Source organism: Mastomys coucha, unplaced genomic scaffold, assembly GCF_008632895.1.
Source record: "Mastomys coucha isolate ucsf_1 unplaced genomic scaffold, UCSF_Mcou_1 pScaffold7, whole genome shotgun sequence".
NCBI classification, from domain to species: Eukaryota; Metazoa; Chordata; class Mammalia; order Rodentia; family Muridae; genus Mastomys; species Mastomys coucha.
The window spans coordinates 61,537,406-61,550,993 of NW_022196913.1; the positions used below are offsets into that span (position 1 = coordinate 61,537,406).

The 13,588-nt window shown below is 41.0% G+C and overlaps 1 protein-coding gene across 3 annotated transcripts in view; it reads right to left on the reverse strand.

The window, feature by feature from the left end:
- Trpc7 (transient receptor potential cation channel subfamily C member 7) overlaps window positions 1-3,137 on the reverse strand; it is a 127,000-nt gene extending 123,863 nt beyond the window's left edge. For all 3 annotated transcript variants that reach the window (XM_031358881.1, XM_031358880.1, XM_031358879.1), the window contains exon 1: window positions 2,740-3,137. In XM_031358881.1, coding sequence (XP_031214741.1) covers window positions 2,740-3,038 — 299 coding nt within the window. In that variant the 5' untranslated portion in view covers window positions 3,039-3,137. The remainder of the gene's footprint in view (window positions 1-2,739) is intronic.
- Between the last annotated feature and the right edge of the window lie 10,451 nt (window positions 3,138-13,588).

The following is a 13,588-nucleotide window of genomic DNA, read 5'->3' on the forward strand; positions in this document are numbered from 1 at the left end:
ATGACTGTGACAACAGAGATGGTTGGAACACATGCATTTACTGTGTTCCAATTACTATGTTAAGTGCTTCATATAAATTACTGTTGTAAATTATCATATGATAAGCTTAACTATCTTCCCAAATGACTATTCAATTATATCAATTAATACGTATCACACATCAACCACGTGTCAGCCTTCAGACTGAGCATTGACATTTTAAGTTAAAGAAAATACAACGTCATGTAGGTGCTAGTTCCATTCCCAAGTAGCAGACAAAGAAATGGGACTCTGGTACGTTAGTCACATTTCCCAAGATACTCAAGGCATGGTCCGGGCACCCTCTGGTAGCTGTGTGCTCTGCCGGATTACAAAGCCTTGCATCTGGCCGGTTTGCTGTTGACACCCCTCTTACTCTTGCCTAGTCCACAAACATTCCCTCTAGAGTGCAGAATCCTTGTGGGTAAGGCGATTACTTGTTTATACTGCATCCATACACAGCATCTAGAGCTCTTGATGTTCAGGTTGTGGTACGTAGTCAAATAGTATTCTCAAATACTTGATCTGGATTGGTCTTTTTTTTTTTTTTAATGATAAAACTCTGGTATTGATTATTACAAGTATCTCCTTTCTCACAAAGAGAGGCCCCAGACAGTCCTGCAGCTATTATTTCTTGTTTCTGACTGACAACTTCAAAACTAAGGTATCAGTTCTGAAGTAAAATCAGCTCCAAGGGAATAGCTCTGCTGTAAGCCACACAGGGCTTTGGCAGAGGAAGCAGCTTTCAGAGGGCCAATCTGTCAAGTCCCTGAAGGACTGGAACAGAAAACTGAAACATTTGCATTTTTTCCCATCATACTCCTGAATTTCTGGTGGATTCCCAAAGGTATCCCATTTATTTCTGAGTTTTATCTTCCCAGCATGTTGAAAGTGAGGTGAAATAATGCATGTAAACTCTTTTGTAGTTAGTAAATATTATTGCATCATCTAGCATCACTAAAGTCATTTGAATTGTGGATCTAAGGCATTTGGGTTTTGACCCAAGTTAGTGAGCATGTGTTTGTATATTGAGTAAAAGAAAACAGATACCTGGTTAGCTACTCCACTGTGAGTGTAAGGTCCTACGAGAAGCAAATCGCCCTGAGCTGTTCATGTTACTTATAGTAGGATACACTCTTCAGGCAGTTCTGCTTAAGTGGGGTGTGGTTCCATTTCATCTTGGATTGTAAATTATCATCTATTATTCCTCCATGCCATATGTGTCTATCAGTCATTTATTTTCTCATACACACACACACAACACACACACACACACACACACAACATCATCTAGGAAAGAAGTTATTTTTAGTGTTTACAAATTGTTGTATGGTTTAGCAATCCAAATTAACTAGCACTTTGCCTGCTGTCTTTGTTTCTGATTTTTTTAAATCCTCATTTGCTTATTTAGACCACAGTCGACACGAAGCTGGGTGTTTGTGTCTCATCTTTTATATAGTTCCAGATAGAGCTTAAACAGCCAGCTTAAATAGTTACATTAAAATTAGTCTTGGAATAAAACGACTGTGGGCAACCCTGTGTGCTTCCTCTGCCTCTGTGATGAGAGTCAGGAATGAGCTGAGAGGGATCCCGTGGCCTGCTGAGTGCTTACCAGAGGGGATGATTGCTTGTCCTGAGCAAGGGCTCCTGCTACTTCTCATCCACGATGCCACATGAATTCCGCAATTAGCCACAGTGAGGCACCACACAGTTCTGTTTTTTTCTGGGTTAATTACTGCCTAAAGGAGTTGGCCAGTCTACATACTTTTAAGCTGAAGAGCAAGTGTTTGGGGAAATCAATGTGAAATTCCACTTGGGACATAGAAGCCTAGGGAACTGCTGTGCAGTCAACCCCAGGTAGCAGATCTGTATGCTATCCATAATGCATATTCCGGATTTTATGTGAATTCATTCATTCATAAATTTGATGTGTGCCTAATGCCTTAGGAAGGGGACCCACCAGCAGGTGGCATTCTGAGGCAAAATTTTACTGAGTGAGATCAGATGGGGTCAATCATTATTGCCTTTTTGCAAACCTACCCTGGATCCATTAAATGACAGTGAATGGCACAGCGTCTTGGTTGTATCCACTCAGCCTTACATAAGTGAATTTACAGTGAGAACTTGAGAGACTCTGTCATCTCTAGTGTCAAACCAAAGCCCTGCTAAGGTTTACATCTCTTTTATTAAAAGCATGTTCAGCATTTAATGGCTAAAGGAAACATATACCCAGGACCTTATTTTCAACAAGGAAAAAAAGAAATAAAAAAAGAAAAACATAAAGAAAACTAAAAAAAAAAAATAGCCTTTTATCGCCACCTGTAGTTCTTTAATGGTGTAATTTCTTATACTGTAGCTATGGTTCTCTTCCTAACTCCATATTTATATTAAAATCAAACCAGAGAAGCTCTCAGCAGTGCAGAAGCTGAGCTAACACACATGCTCTCTTCTAGGAATAAAACTGCACTACTCCAGCATGGAATGCACAGGATACAGGCTGAGTTTCCTATTTCTACATGGCTTGTAAACTTAGACATTCAACAAAAGGGGGAAAATATCCTACCAACTCAGTAGATAAGATTTCAGTTCCAGACTTGGATCCCCAAATCTAAGCAGTGCCTGTGAAAGGGCTAATAAATAAAAGTTCAATTCCATATTTCAGGGATAAGGCAGTCGCTACTGGGAAAAAATCAATATAAACCAACCATCAAAGCCACTTACATCGAGAGTAGAATACACAGGCTTGTCCCTCTTCTAGATGACCCGAATCCTGCGCGGAGTCGCGGGGATCTGGCTCCCCATGGGTGGCCGAGACGGAGGTGCCGCTCTCCGTGGTGCTGAAGTCGAAATCTGCTCCAGAGAACGGAGTTGCGATTGTGTGGAGGTGCGCTCTGCTTTCCTTTGTGGGTAATGGTGAAAACTCGCCTTTTGTGGCCGACTTGTCTTCCTTTCCTTTTCCTAATCTGGGGGAAATTTCCCAGAGAATGTGAAGGAGAAGCATCCGTGTGTGAGACTGGCATGCAGCGTGATGATGGGCTGGTATAGTCCCCACCCCTCTTCCAGACGTAGCTTTGAAAGGGAGAGAACAACTCTGCTTTTCTACCAGACCCCTCAGGATTTCTTCCTGCCCCTCCCCCTAGAATAGTGTGTGTGCACCACGCACGCACACACACACACACACACACACACACACACAGAGCGAGAGAGAGAGAGAGAGAGAGAGAGAGAGAGAAAGAGAAAGAGAGAGAGAGAGAGGAACACACACACTCGCATACACTCATACACACACTCACATAGACACACACATACATACACACACACACATGCAAACACACACACTTCAATTATATAAAGCAATATGAAGAGTCTTCATGAGTTTAAACAAGTGCAAAGTGGGGAATGGGCTGATTTCTTACTTGTTGGTTGGTAGGTGTTTGGGGAGAGGAACAAACAGTGGGGGGAGTGACTAACCAGAAGATAGAGTGACCGTAATAAGCTCTTTTTGTGATCCTACAGCCATACTCACTTTCTCTTTTGAGAGGGTTGCTTTTTCTAACTTGACCTTTGTTTATGATCTGCTAGTATTGCCTAGGATCATCTGACTTTGGTAGAAGAGACTTTATAATGATTAACTCTATATGTAACTTTTCATATTTTGAAAGGAAACTTCTTGGGTCCAAATTCATGTCTCCAACAGCCCCCTCTCCCATTTTCCCCAGTCAGTATGTTATAGTATGGGGCATAAGTCTTAAACACCAAGATATCTTGACGACATCATGGAAGAGAAATATCCTTAACTGAAACACTGGCTATATAAGAAAAGCCATGATGGCTTCCAGGATCTATTTGGGCTGCTGAATTAGAGCACTTATTCTCTGAAACCAACTCAAGGATCAATAGTTACTGGCACCCTGTAAAAACTGTGTCCATGAGCAAATCTAACGCATGAGATTAAAAAGTTGGCTTGTAATGGATTTCGCACAGTTCTAGTTTTATATGCGAATCCGGTGGCACTGACTCATCAATATGCTTGTAGCGTTTTCTTTGGAGATGTGTGGAGAAAGACCCTTGGATATTAATTTACTTATTAACTATGTGACCTTGAAAATAATAAATAGTTAACTTTTCTGAATCTCAGCTCCTTCATATGCAAATGGTGGGCAATAGTGGGGTTCATGGTACCCTTTATCAATTGTTATGGTGACAATTACCTGAAATATGCAAAGCTCCCAAGAGGGTTGGCATTTCCTGCAGTAGTACATTCATTTAAATATTTTCTCTCCCTCTTTTGTTCAAAAGAAGTTAGGGAATTCCTCTAGTTAAAAACCTTCTAAGAAGATTGATGACAAAATTAATTTTATTCCATAAGCCTCCACACAAGCTTTCCAATATTAAAATTGTGTTTTGCTGAATAAAATACTTTCCCTAAAAGAAATTTTTCTTAAAATTAACATTTTTCTCTTTAAAATATTTATGGTTCTAAAGGATATAGGATTTTAATTTTTCATTAGACTCAAACAAATAGGCTTGCTCACTTGAATAAAATGTTAATTTTTATGAACTCTTTAGTATTACTGGAGCATAGTAGAATATATAGGAAGCTAGCAGAAATGTCTTGCACAACCATAAAGTGAGACACTTCACTGCTACTGAAAATATCCCGTGATTGCGTCCTCATCATCATAATTAGTGAATCAATATAGAACAAGACTTTCTTAATTATAAAACACTTTCTCAAGATACTGACTTATGACTGTAGCTGCTATTGATAGAGATGGTTGTTTTTTAAATAAATAGCCAATGGTATATTTTTGTGAAATTCTGAGATAAGCTGTCCTTGTTTCTATCCATAATAATCTCATTGAAAAGCACATTAGATGAAGCCTATGTAATATATATGCTTCATATATATATATATATATATATATACGCACACACATACACACACACATACTCACACACACACACTCACACACACACACACTCACACACACTCACACGCACTCACACACACTCACACACACTCACACACACACACACTCACACACACTCACACACACTCACACACTCACTCACACACACTCACACACACTCACACTCACACACACTCACACACACATCTCTGAAAGGAAGCAGAGGAATAAGAGCAGAGAGAAATAGGATTGGATTGATTACAGAAATCAGATGATTTCTGATTTCTGTACACTTGATAGAGGAGCCAGTCTTCAGAGGCCTTCTTATCAGAGCCCCTTAGTATTTATAGAGGCTATACATACATAAACGGGCATTTGGTCAACAGGCAGCTCCTTACCACTTGGAAAATGTCATACCCATGTGAAAGCACGAGTTTTTAGTAAGCAGAAAAGTGAAGTAATGGGTCTTTGCTATCCATACTTAAGATTGACTGGGCTATCAGCTCTCGTACTGGGGTGTGTCTCTGGTCTGGCATAAGATCTTTCTGTCAGCTCAACCTACAGGTTTCCCATGGAGTCGAGAGCACATGACCTCTCACCGAACATCTCGTGTTTGTATCTTTGGTTCCCTGAGTGCACCCTTCAGTCTCACCACCTAGAAGATGGAAACGACAATGGCTGTGCTTGTTCATAGAGTTGCCCTGACACTGGAGCAGAGTAGGTCACACTGAGAGCTTCTAACAGGGCCTGGTATAGAGCTGAACTTCTGCTATTGCATCAATGAGCAGTGAGCATCTTCAACTGTCTGTGTTCCACATAGCCTAGTCAGCTTGTTAAAAACAGAAATAATAACAACCCCTGCTGCCCTTTCCTAGTGAATTGCCCTCTTGTCCCCGAGAACCTCACAGATGACTCACAAATCATCCTTGGAGGTGACATTTCTTGATCTCTTTTAGAAATTGTAGCCACAATCATGAAAGTCTTTTTGAATATTCTTAAACAGTCAGTGCTATTTGATTGGACACTAGCTTGATGAAACTCTTCCTCCTGTATTCTAATATACTGAGCAAACTCTTTAGAGTGAGCACCATGTAAATTCTATTGTCTAGGGTCTTCTCAGGTCATGAAATATTGTGTTTTTATTCAGAAATAATTAGAAAGTAACTGGTAACTGGAAATAACAGTGTCTTAATGATTATAGTATGGTGCTAAATTAATTATATTTCTCTTTATCTTTTATGAAAAATTGTGGCTCATCTAATTTGGCATGCATATTGAGATTTCAAAGTTCGTATTAGAATTGTATAAGGTAAAAAAAAAATCAGCCCTTGAATTATTAAGGTTTTTTTTTTCAAGAAAACAGAAACTAATATGAAATACTTTCTAGAAATCAGCATATGAATTAATAGATTTTACTGTGAAAATTTCATAAACATATAATGTACTTTCCTCAGGTTAATATCTCTGTTCACCCTCTGGCATTTTTTTTTCTTTTCTCTCTTGATTGTCCTTTTTCTTCTTCCAAGTAATATGAAATATTTATTTATGTTCTACCTTGAAAGAGATCTGAAATAATCTGGTAGTCATGGGGATTTCCCTTTAGTAAAGGATTTGTTCAGTATCGGAGGGCTTCTGGTGTTCATGCCCATCAGCATTTCCTGTAGCTGGAAAGACCTCTCCTACCCCAGCTCACACCCTTTTTATGTCAGTAGATCATCGAAGAGGGAAGCTGCTCTGGAGACACGCTCATTGGTGCTTCTCCTTCTAGGGATTACTGCTATGTTGGACAAACTATCACAATTTGACTCCCCCTTCTACCCATTCCTCTCCAAAGACACTGATCTCTAGTGAATATTTTCACTTCAGAGTCCATATCAACATTGACGCCTGGAAAATGGACCCTGTTTTAATTGGTACCAGGAATAAATTAAGAATGTAGAAAAAGGGGTTTTGAATTGGTTCGCTTCCATACAGTAGGTAATATGGAGCCCCATTGCTAGTCATAAATGGCATACAGATGGCTTATGGAACAAGGGGATGCTCTGGGGGTTAAATTTTCACTTGCAGAAATGAGAAGTTAGAGGAGTCTACAGTAGTGAGATGTATCATGGATTGACATATAGGAGAAGTAATGGCTGACAAGAATGGTATTAGATAGTTGTTGTTAACTACTGATGTCTGGTGGAAAGATAATGATGAAGTTGCATAAGAAAACACTGGAATCTGGGTGTAAAAGGCAAAGGACCCTTGTTGCATATACAGAAGCGCCTTTACGGTTTAGGGGAAGCCAATGTGTGAGTCACAGAATCTGTATTCAGAGTAATGGAATTTCACAGATGACTAAAGGCTCAGCCAAGGCAGACCTGCCAAGGTTAACATCCGGGACTCTGGTGGGATGAGGGTATGTAGATCATGAAATAACTTTAGCTCCAAAGTTACCTCCGAACCTTCTAGGGCTTGAAGGAATGACTTACTCCTTTTCACTAAGAGCCCGGCATCACCAGGCTGTGGATGTGGCTTGGCGGTACAACACTCATCTGGTTTGCTGGATGCACATGTCTGATCCTTAGAATGGAAAGGAAAAAGAGCTGGGACTTCGTATCTCTCACCAGCAGCTCTGGATGTTATGAAGGCCTCACCCGTGTGAGATACCTGGTGCCCGAGGACTCACCCACCATCCTTCTTCCCACTCTGCCTGCATTAAGGTTAAGGTGTACACAGTGTCTAGGTTGGTATTGACATAAATAGATTCCCAATGCAGAGGAAGCTTTGAGTAAAAGACTGGAAAAATGAACCCTCCAAAAGAGCCACAAGAACTAGCTACTACGTACCAGAAAGGGCTAAGGGACTGATGTCTCGAGAGCAAAGGGGCCTAAGGAAAAGATTGGACAGCAAAGAGTTGATTAATTTTAAGTGGTTGTTGTTTTGTCTTCTTGAATTTTAGTGCCTAACAGTTTGACAGTGATAGGGTCCTATGAGCTGATGTTAGAGTGACCCCTGAGAACATGAAGGAACAATGGTCTACGTTGTTCAAAGTTGAAATGGCAGAATGACCATTGTAGAAGGTGGAGGATGTGCGTAAAAGAGTCTCACAAGCAGGGGGATCCTATAGTCAGGATGCTTTTTTTTTTTTTTGACTAGACTTTGTGATGCAGAATTGTGACTTTTATTTTAGTAAAATATATATACTTATATTTTATATATATTTAGTAAAATATATATACTTATACTTATATTCTTATATACCAGTTGTCAGTCAGTAAATAGTTTTTTAAAATTTTATTCATTCATTCATTCATTCATTCACTCATTCATTCATTTATTTACTGTCTATGTTTGTATGTGGGATTATGTGTGTATGGAGGCCAGAAGAGGGCTGTGGATCCCCAGAGCTGGAATACAGGCAGTCTTGAGCCACCTTATGTGGGTGATAGAAACCAAACTTGAATATTCTCGAAAAGTCATACATGCTCTTAACTACTGAACTATCTCTCTGGCCCCACATTAACTTTTCTATTAATAAACAAGGGCCCTGAAGGTGTAAGCATGTGCTGCTGGCCTGGAGCTGCACCAGGATCATGTAGCCTTTTAGCAGCAGGGTTTCTTGGTAGAGCAGTGCATTATGGGCATAGTTACATAGTTACAGAACTTGGCTCACTGATGACTATGTGTAAGATGGAACATGGAGCAGTAGAGGTTGGGGGCTGATGCTTAAATATCCTGGGCAAGGTTTTTACAGTTCCCATAATGACCAGCAAAATTGGAGAGGCAGCTGAAAGAGCATAATCCACAGAAATATAGAGCAAGTTACTGGCACATAGCCTTCCCATAGACAGAGCAGGTAGGCAGTTTCCTAAGATATTAGTTTGTGATTGTATAAATGATTTTTCAAAGGATAACATGTTACTATGTTAAAAGGCTATGATTCTAGATCACACATGTGTATTATGACATGAAAGAAAATCTGTGTGGGAAAGTAACGAATTGTATAATTCCAGCTATCACACATTTCTGGAAGAGGCTGAACTATGAGTCTGGTGACCAGACCAGTGTTTAGCAGAACTGAGGAGGAGGGGGACCGAATGGGCAGAGCACAGAGGATGTATAGGGCCGAGAAACACTTCCACACATATGGGAAAGGAAGATGTTACACATTCTTCAAATGTTGGAACATGGACAAGAACGAGAGCAAACCCTGAAGCCAGGTGTGGCCTTTTGTCCAAGTGAGGCTCTAAGTAGGGATACTTGTCGTAGCGATCATTCCATTTATATGCTGTTGATAATGGGAGAATCTGTGTATGTGGAGGCAGGGTGTATGTGAGAACAATTTCTACTTTTCAGATGACTTTATTGTGAACCCAAGTACTCTGAAACCTCGGGTTTTGTTGTTGTTTGCTTGCTTGTTTGCTCTGTGTGTGTGCATGGTTGGGTGGGTAGGTGGGTGGATGGATGGATGATGATGATGATAATAATGATGATGATGATGATTTCTCTTCCATTGTCTGGATCTGAGCCAGTGTTTAGATCTGAACCTGGATAGATGAACCCAACCTTGAGGGAAGAGCTGTAGGTTCTTTTCAGAGTTGTGATTCCCTTGGTTCTTCTGCAGACCTCTGGGTGCTCTGTCTTCTGGCCAGGTACCTGATTGATCTTTCACTGTGGAAAAGAGAAAGGAGACCATGGAGACATTGGGAACTCCCCTGAACACGAAATCGGAGCTGAAATTAATATTCGGAGGCCCAGCATCTTGTCATGGTCTCCTTGTTAGAACAGAGCCAAGCAGTAAACAAAATTCTGGCAGAGAAGAGCATCCAGGAAGTCTACCGAGCCTGGGGATCCTCCCGAGGACCATTGCCTGCGAGTGAGTCTGAATTTTTTGGCATTTGGACCTCCACATCCAGTCCTAGCCACAGCAGTTCTAGTCACAGCGAGGATAACTGAGCGCTTCTCACACACCATGTCCCATGATGGTAAAATTAGAAACTTCACAGCATCGAAGAGAAAGAAAGTGTTAGTGATCAGCGAATGAGTGAATCCTTCATTCATCTGTGGTCTAAGCATTTCATGCACAGAGTGGTGATGGCTCCTAACATCCTTTCATTTAACCTGCCAGCTTGCCACCGTTGGAGCCAATGGACTTAGGGTGGTGACTAGTGATGGCTACAAGTTAGTAGGTCATTACAGTCATTATGTTAGGTGTGATATCTTTGCATAGGTGAAGAGGCCTCAGGTACATTGTCATTATTTTGAAAAGTGACTTTGTCTCCTAAATTATAAGAGAGACTCAGATATAATCCACATCCAGGTGAAATCAACTGCAATATACAGGTATGGTCTTGCCAAAGGGCTACGCTCACTTCCTTCCCTCTGTCATAAGAGAGTACGACCTGATGTGGATTATCTTAGCATACTGCAGAATGCCTCGGTGGCTTATATGTTGACGATATTATAATACCTCAGTTGGCTAGATGAGCAAGAGGTGGTTGGCATGTCAGAAGTCACAGTGAGATGCGCTTGCTCCAGAGGCTGGGGTAAAAGGGACACATTGCTGTGTGTTTTAGTCTCCAAGCCAGAGAAAGGAACAAAGACTGGTAATCCTCTATGCGACAAGGAGGCAGTACATCCTACCTCTGGGAATTCTGCTCCCGCTCATATTTGGGAAGCATGAAAGGCTGACTGCAGCCCAGAGCAGGAAGTGACTCTACAGTAGATCCAAACTCAAGTTAGCCACATGAGTCATATAACCCAGCGAACCCAAACTAACTGGAGGTCATCGGTGGTAGACATGTTAGACATCGACCATAGCGTACACTGTTCAGTTACCTCAGTGGCTGCTCCCCCATCCTCTCATCTTGGCAGCATCACTGGGGAGGGATGGCCTGGGGCTGGTGACAGGCATCTTGTCACTGTTAATGACAGTGATTACTCCAGAACGCCCCCACTAGAGTGACAAGGTTTGGATCATCAGGCTTGTGTCCTCCTCTCTGTCTAATCTCACTTTGTCCTCTCCATCAGAATTGGTGAACAAAACCCACCTTGTTCCTTAGACTGTTCCTCTACATCTTCTCCCAGATCTCTCAGGCTGCACAAGAAGGCTTTCTAGGGATATGTACAACAACTTCACAGTAGGTAAAAAGGAAACAGGCCAATCAGGACAGCGATGGTAGAACCACCTGGTTTAGTTACTATGTGTCCCTGAGCCTCATCCAACGCCTATGGGTAGTCTCTGTGTTCTAGAAACCAGGGTAAAATAAAATGAGCCAGGTAACAGTGAAAACCATGCCAACAGGGAAAGGACAATTCCTCATTCTACGACAGAAAATAACTTTTCAAAGAAAGGACATTAATGAACACCCTTAACGATCACATTGATGCTGTATAAAGCTAGCTAGGCCTACCATTTGGTACATTTGTCTCAACAGGAATTGTGTTCAATTGCATTTGTTTAAGCAGCTTTGTTGCTTGTTGATCCCCGCCTTAGCTCTGGATCGGTGGGCAGTAGTCCCAGGAACCAGTTGTCTGAGGTGCTTAGATAAAATGGCTTGGCTTGGGAATGGAAGATGTAGAACAGTGGAGGATCGACTACGCACCCCCACCCTCACCCTCAACCCCAAGAATGTTTTCTTCATTTCATTCCCCTGAGGACCAGGTGTTTGTGTTTGAGCTGATATTCCCTGTCCGGCTCCCTCTTCCTTTTGCCTCTTTATCTAAATGATGGATTGGTTAGCACAAAGGGTGGCATTACAAGGAGAAAGGTGGGCGGGGCAGGGGTAGGGGAGAAGAGAAGGGGGGGGAACCTTGAGGTCCCCTCCTGCTGGATAGTCTCCTCCTGAATGATCAGCTGTGATAGGAAGTGTTGTAAGTGTTCCTTACAAGAGAAGGTTCTTGTCTTGTTGGACTGCTTGAGAACAAATCATTCCTCACCCCCCTCCCCAAAAAACCAAACTGTTTTATATTTTTTATATCAGCTAAAAATTCTTCAAAATTGAGATTATCATTAGACTTTGCTAGATTAAGATATATTAATAGTTAGCTAATGTATTTCTCATTGTTTAGAATTGTATGCTAGCTTTATTAAGTGTTCTTATTTATAAAAGCATTACATAAAACCACAGCATATAGAGAAAGATAAAGGATAAAAGGGAATTCTTTTGCTGGGTATGTGTCTCTTGCCTATAGTCCCAGCTCCCAGGAGGCTGATGTGAGGAGATCAAACATTTTGGGCCAGCCTGGGTTATATACACTCTATCTCAAAGAATTATGTCAGAGAAAGAGAAGAAAAGAGAACAAGGAGGAAACAGAGAAAGGGAAGAGGGGGACTGGAGGGAAGGAGGAATCGAGGAGGGAGGGGGTAGGAAGGAAGAACCCGAGCTTTCTCCAAGCTTCTAAATTCCTGTATTTATTGTGCAGGCTCATTATTTTTAATTAATTCTGTTGTATCCAACTTACTTTTTAAAAATAAATTTGTCTTGTTATTTAATCTTTTCAGTTTGATATTACTTCCTAGTTCTATCATTATGTTCTTAATCCCTGTCATTCATTCAAGACATATCTATAGTTAAAAATCTTGTTGACTCAAATTATTTCGAGGAAAAATGATTTGAACCAATAAGAATATTGCTGTTACAGACCGTCTCTAAACAAGTATCTAGCTCTTAAAATAATATGTAGAGATTGGTTCCTGGTGTGTTAATAAGTTGCTTGATACCTTTTGGGGATTGTCTGAATGAAGATACATTTTATACTTTGGTCAAGTGTTACACCGGTCCTTGGCCCCTGCAAAATTCACTGCTCTATTCCCCTCTAGCCCTCTTCTGTTTGCAAAGGTGTTAACAGAGATGTAGGATCCATCTCCCAGGCTCTTAGAAAGCTTAGTTTCTATCTGGTTTGGCCCATGGGAATCATTGAAAGGAGATCAATGAGTAGAAAGAGGCATTTCTAGAACTTTCCATGAATGGACGTTATTTTTCCTTAGAATTTTAACATTTAGCTGGTGACCTAATTAAATCCTTAGAGACATTTTCTTTTGGATTTGATAGTTTAGTCTTGGGATGGGGGTGGCATCTTGCTATTGACAATTTTTTGAGTGATCTTGTTCTGTTTCTCAGCTCATGTGTCACTCAGGTTTCTAAATCCATCTTCCAATTCCCTCTGTTTGGGGAAATATATACATGAAAGTAGATAATATTAGGACAATTTGATATTCATCTAGATCAAAATAGTTTCACATTTCATACCAGTCACCAGAACAGTTTCTGTGTTGACTGGAGACCTAAGTGTGAAAACGTATTAAAAAAATAAAAAACAACCCATGTAAGCAACCCATGGCAACCTATGGCAACCCATGGCAGAAGAAGACATGAATTATTTCACTTAGGTAGAGGAGAAGTTTCAAACTGAACCCCAAATCCGGATATAACAAGAGAATAGCCTGACAGTATCCATTGCACAAAAATAATTTTTTTCTTTATATAGCAAAACAATCCATGCAGGCGAAGGACAAATGATGACCAGGAAGACTTAGAGAGGAGAAGGTTTCCTCGATAAACAACTCATCCCAAAAGCTGGGAGACAGTTGTGGGCTTTGAAAGTGGCTGAGGGCTGGGCGGTGGTGGCGCACGCCTTTAATCCCAGCACTTGGGAGGCAGAGGCAGGTG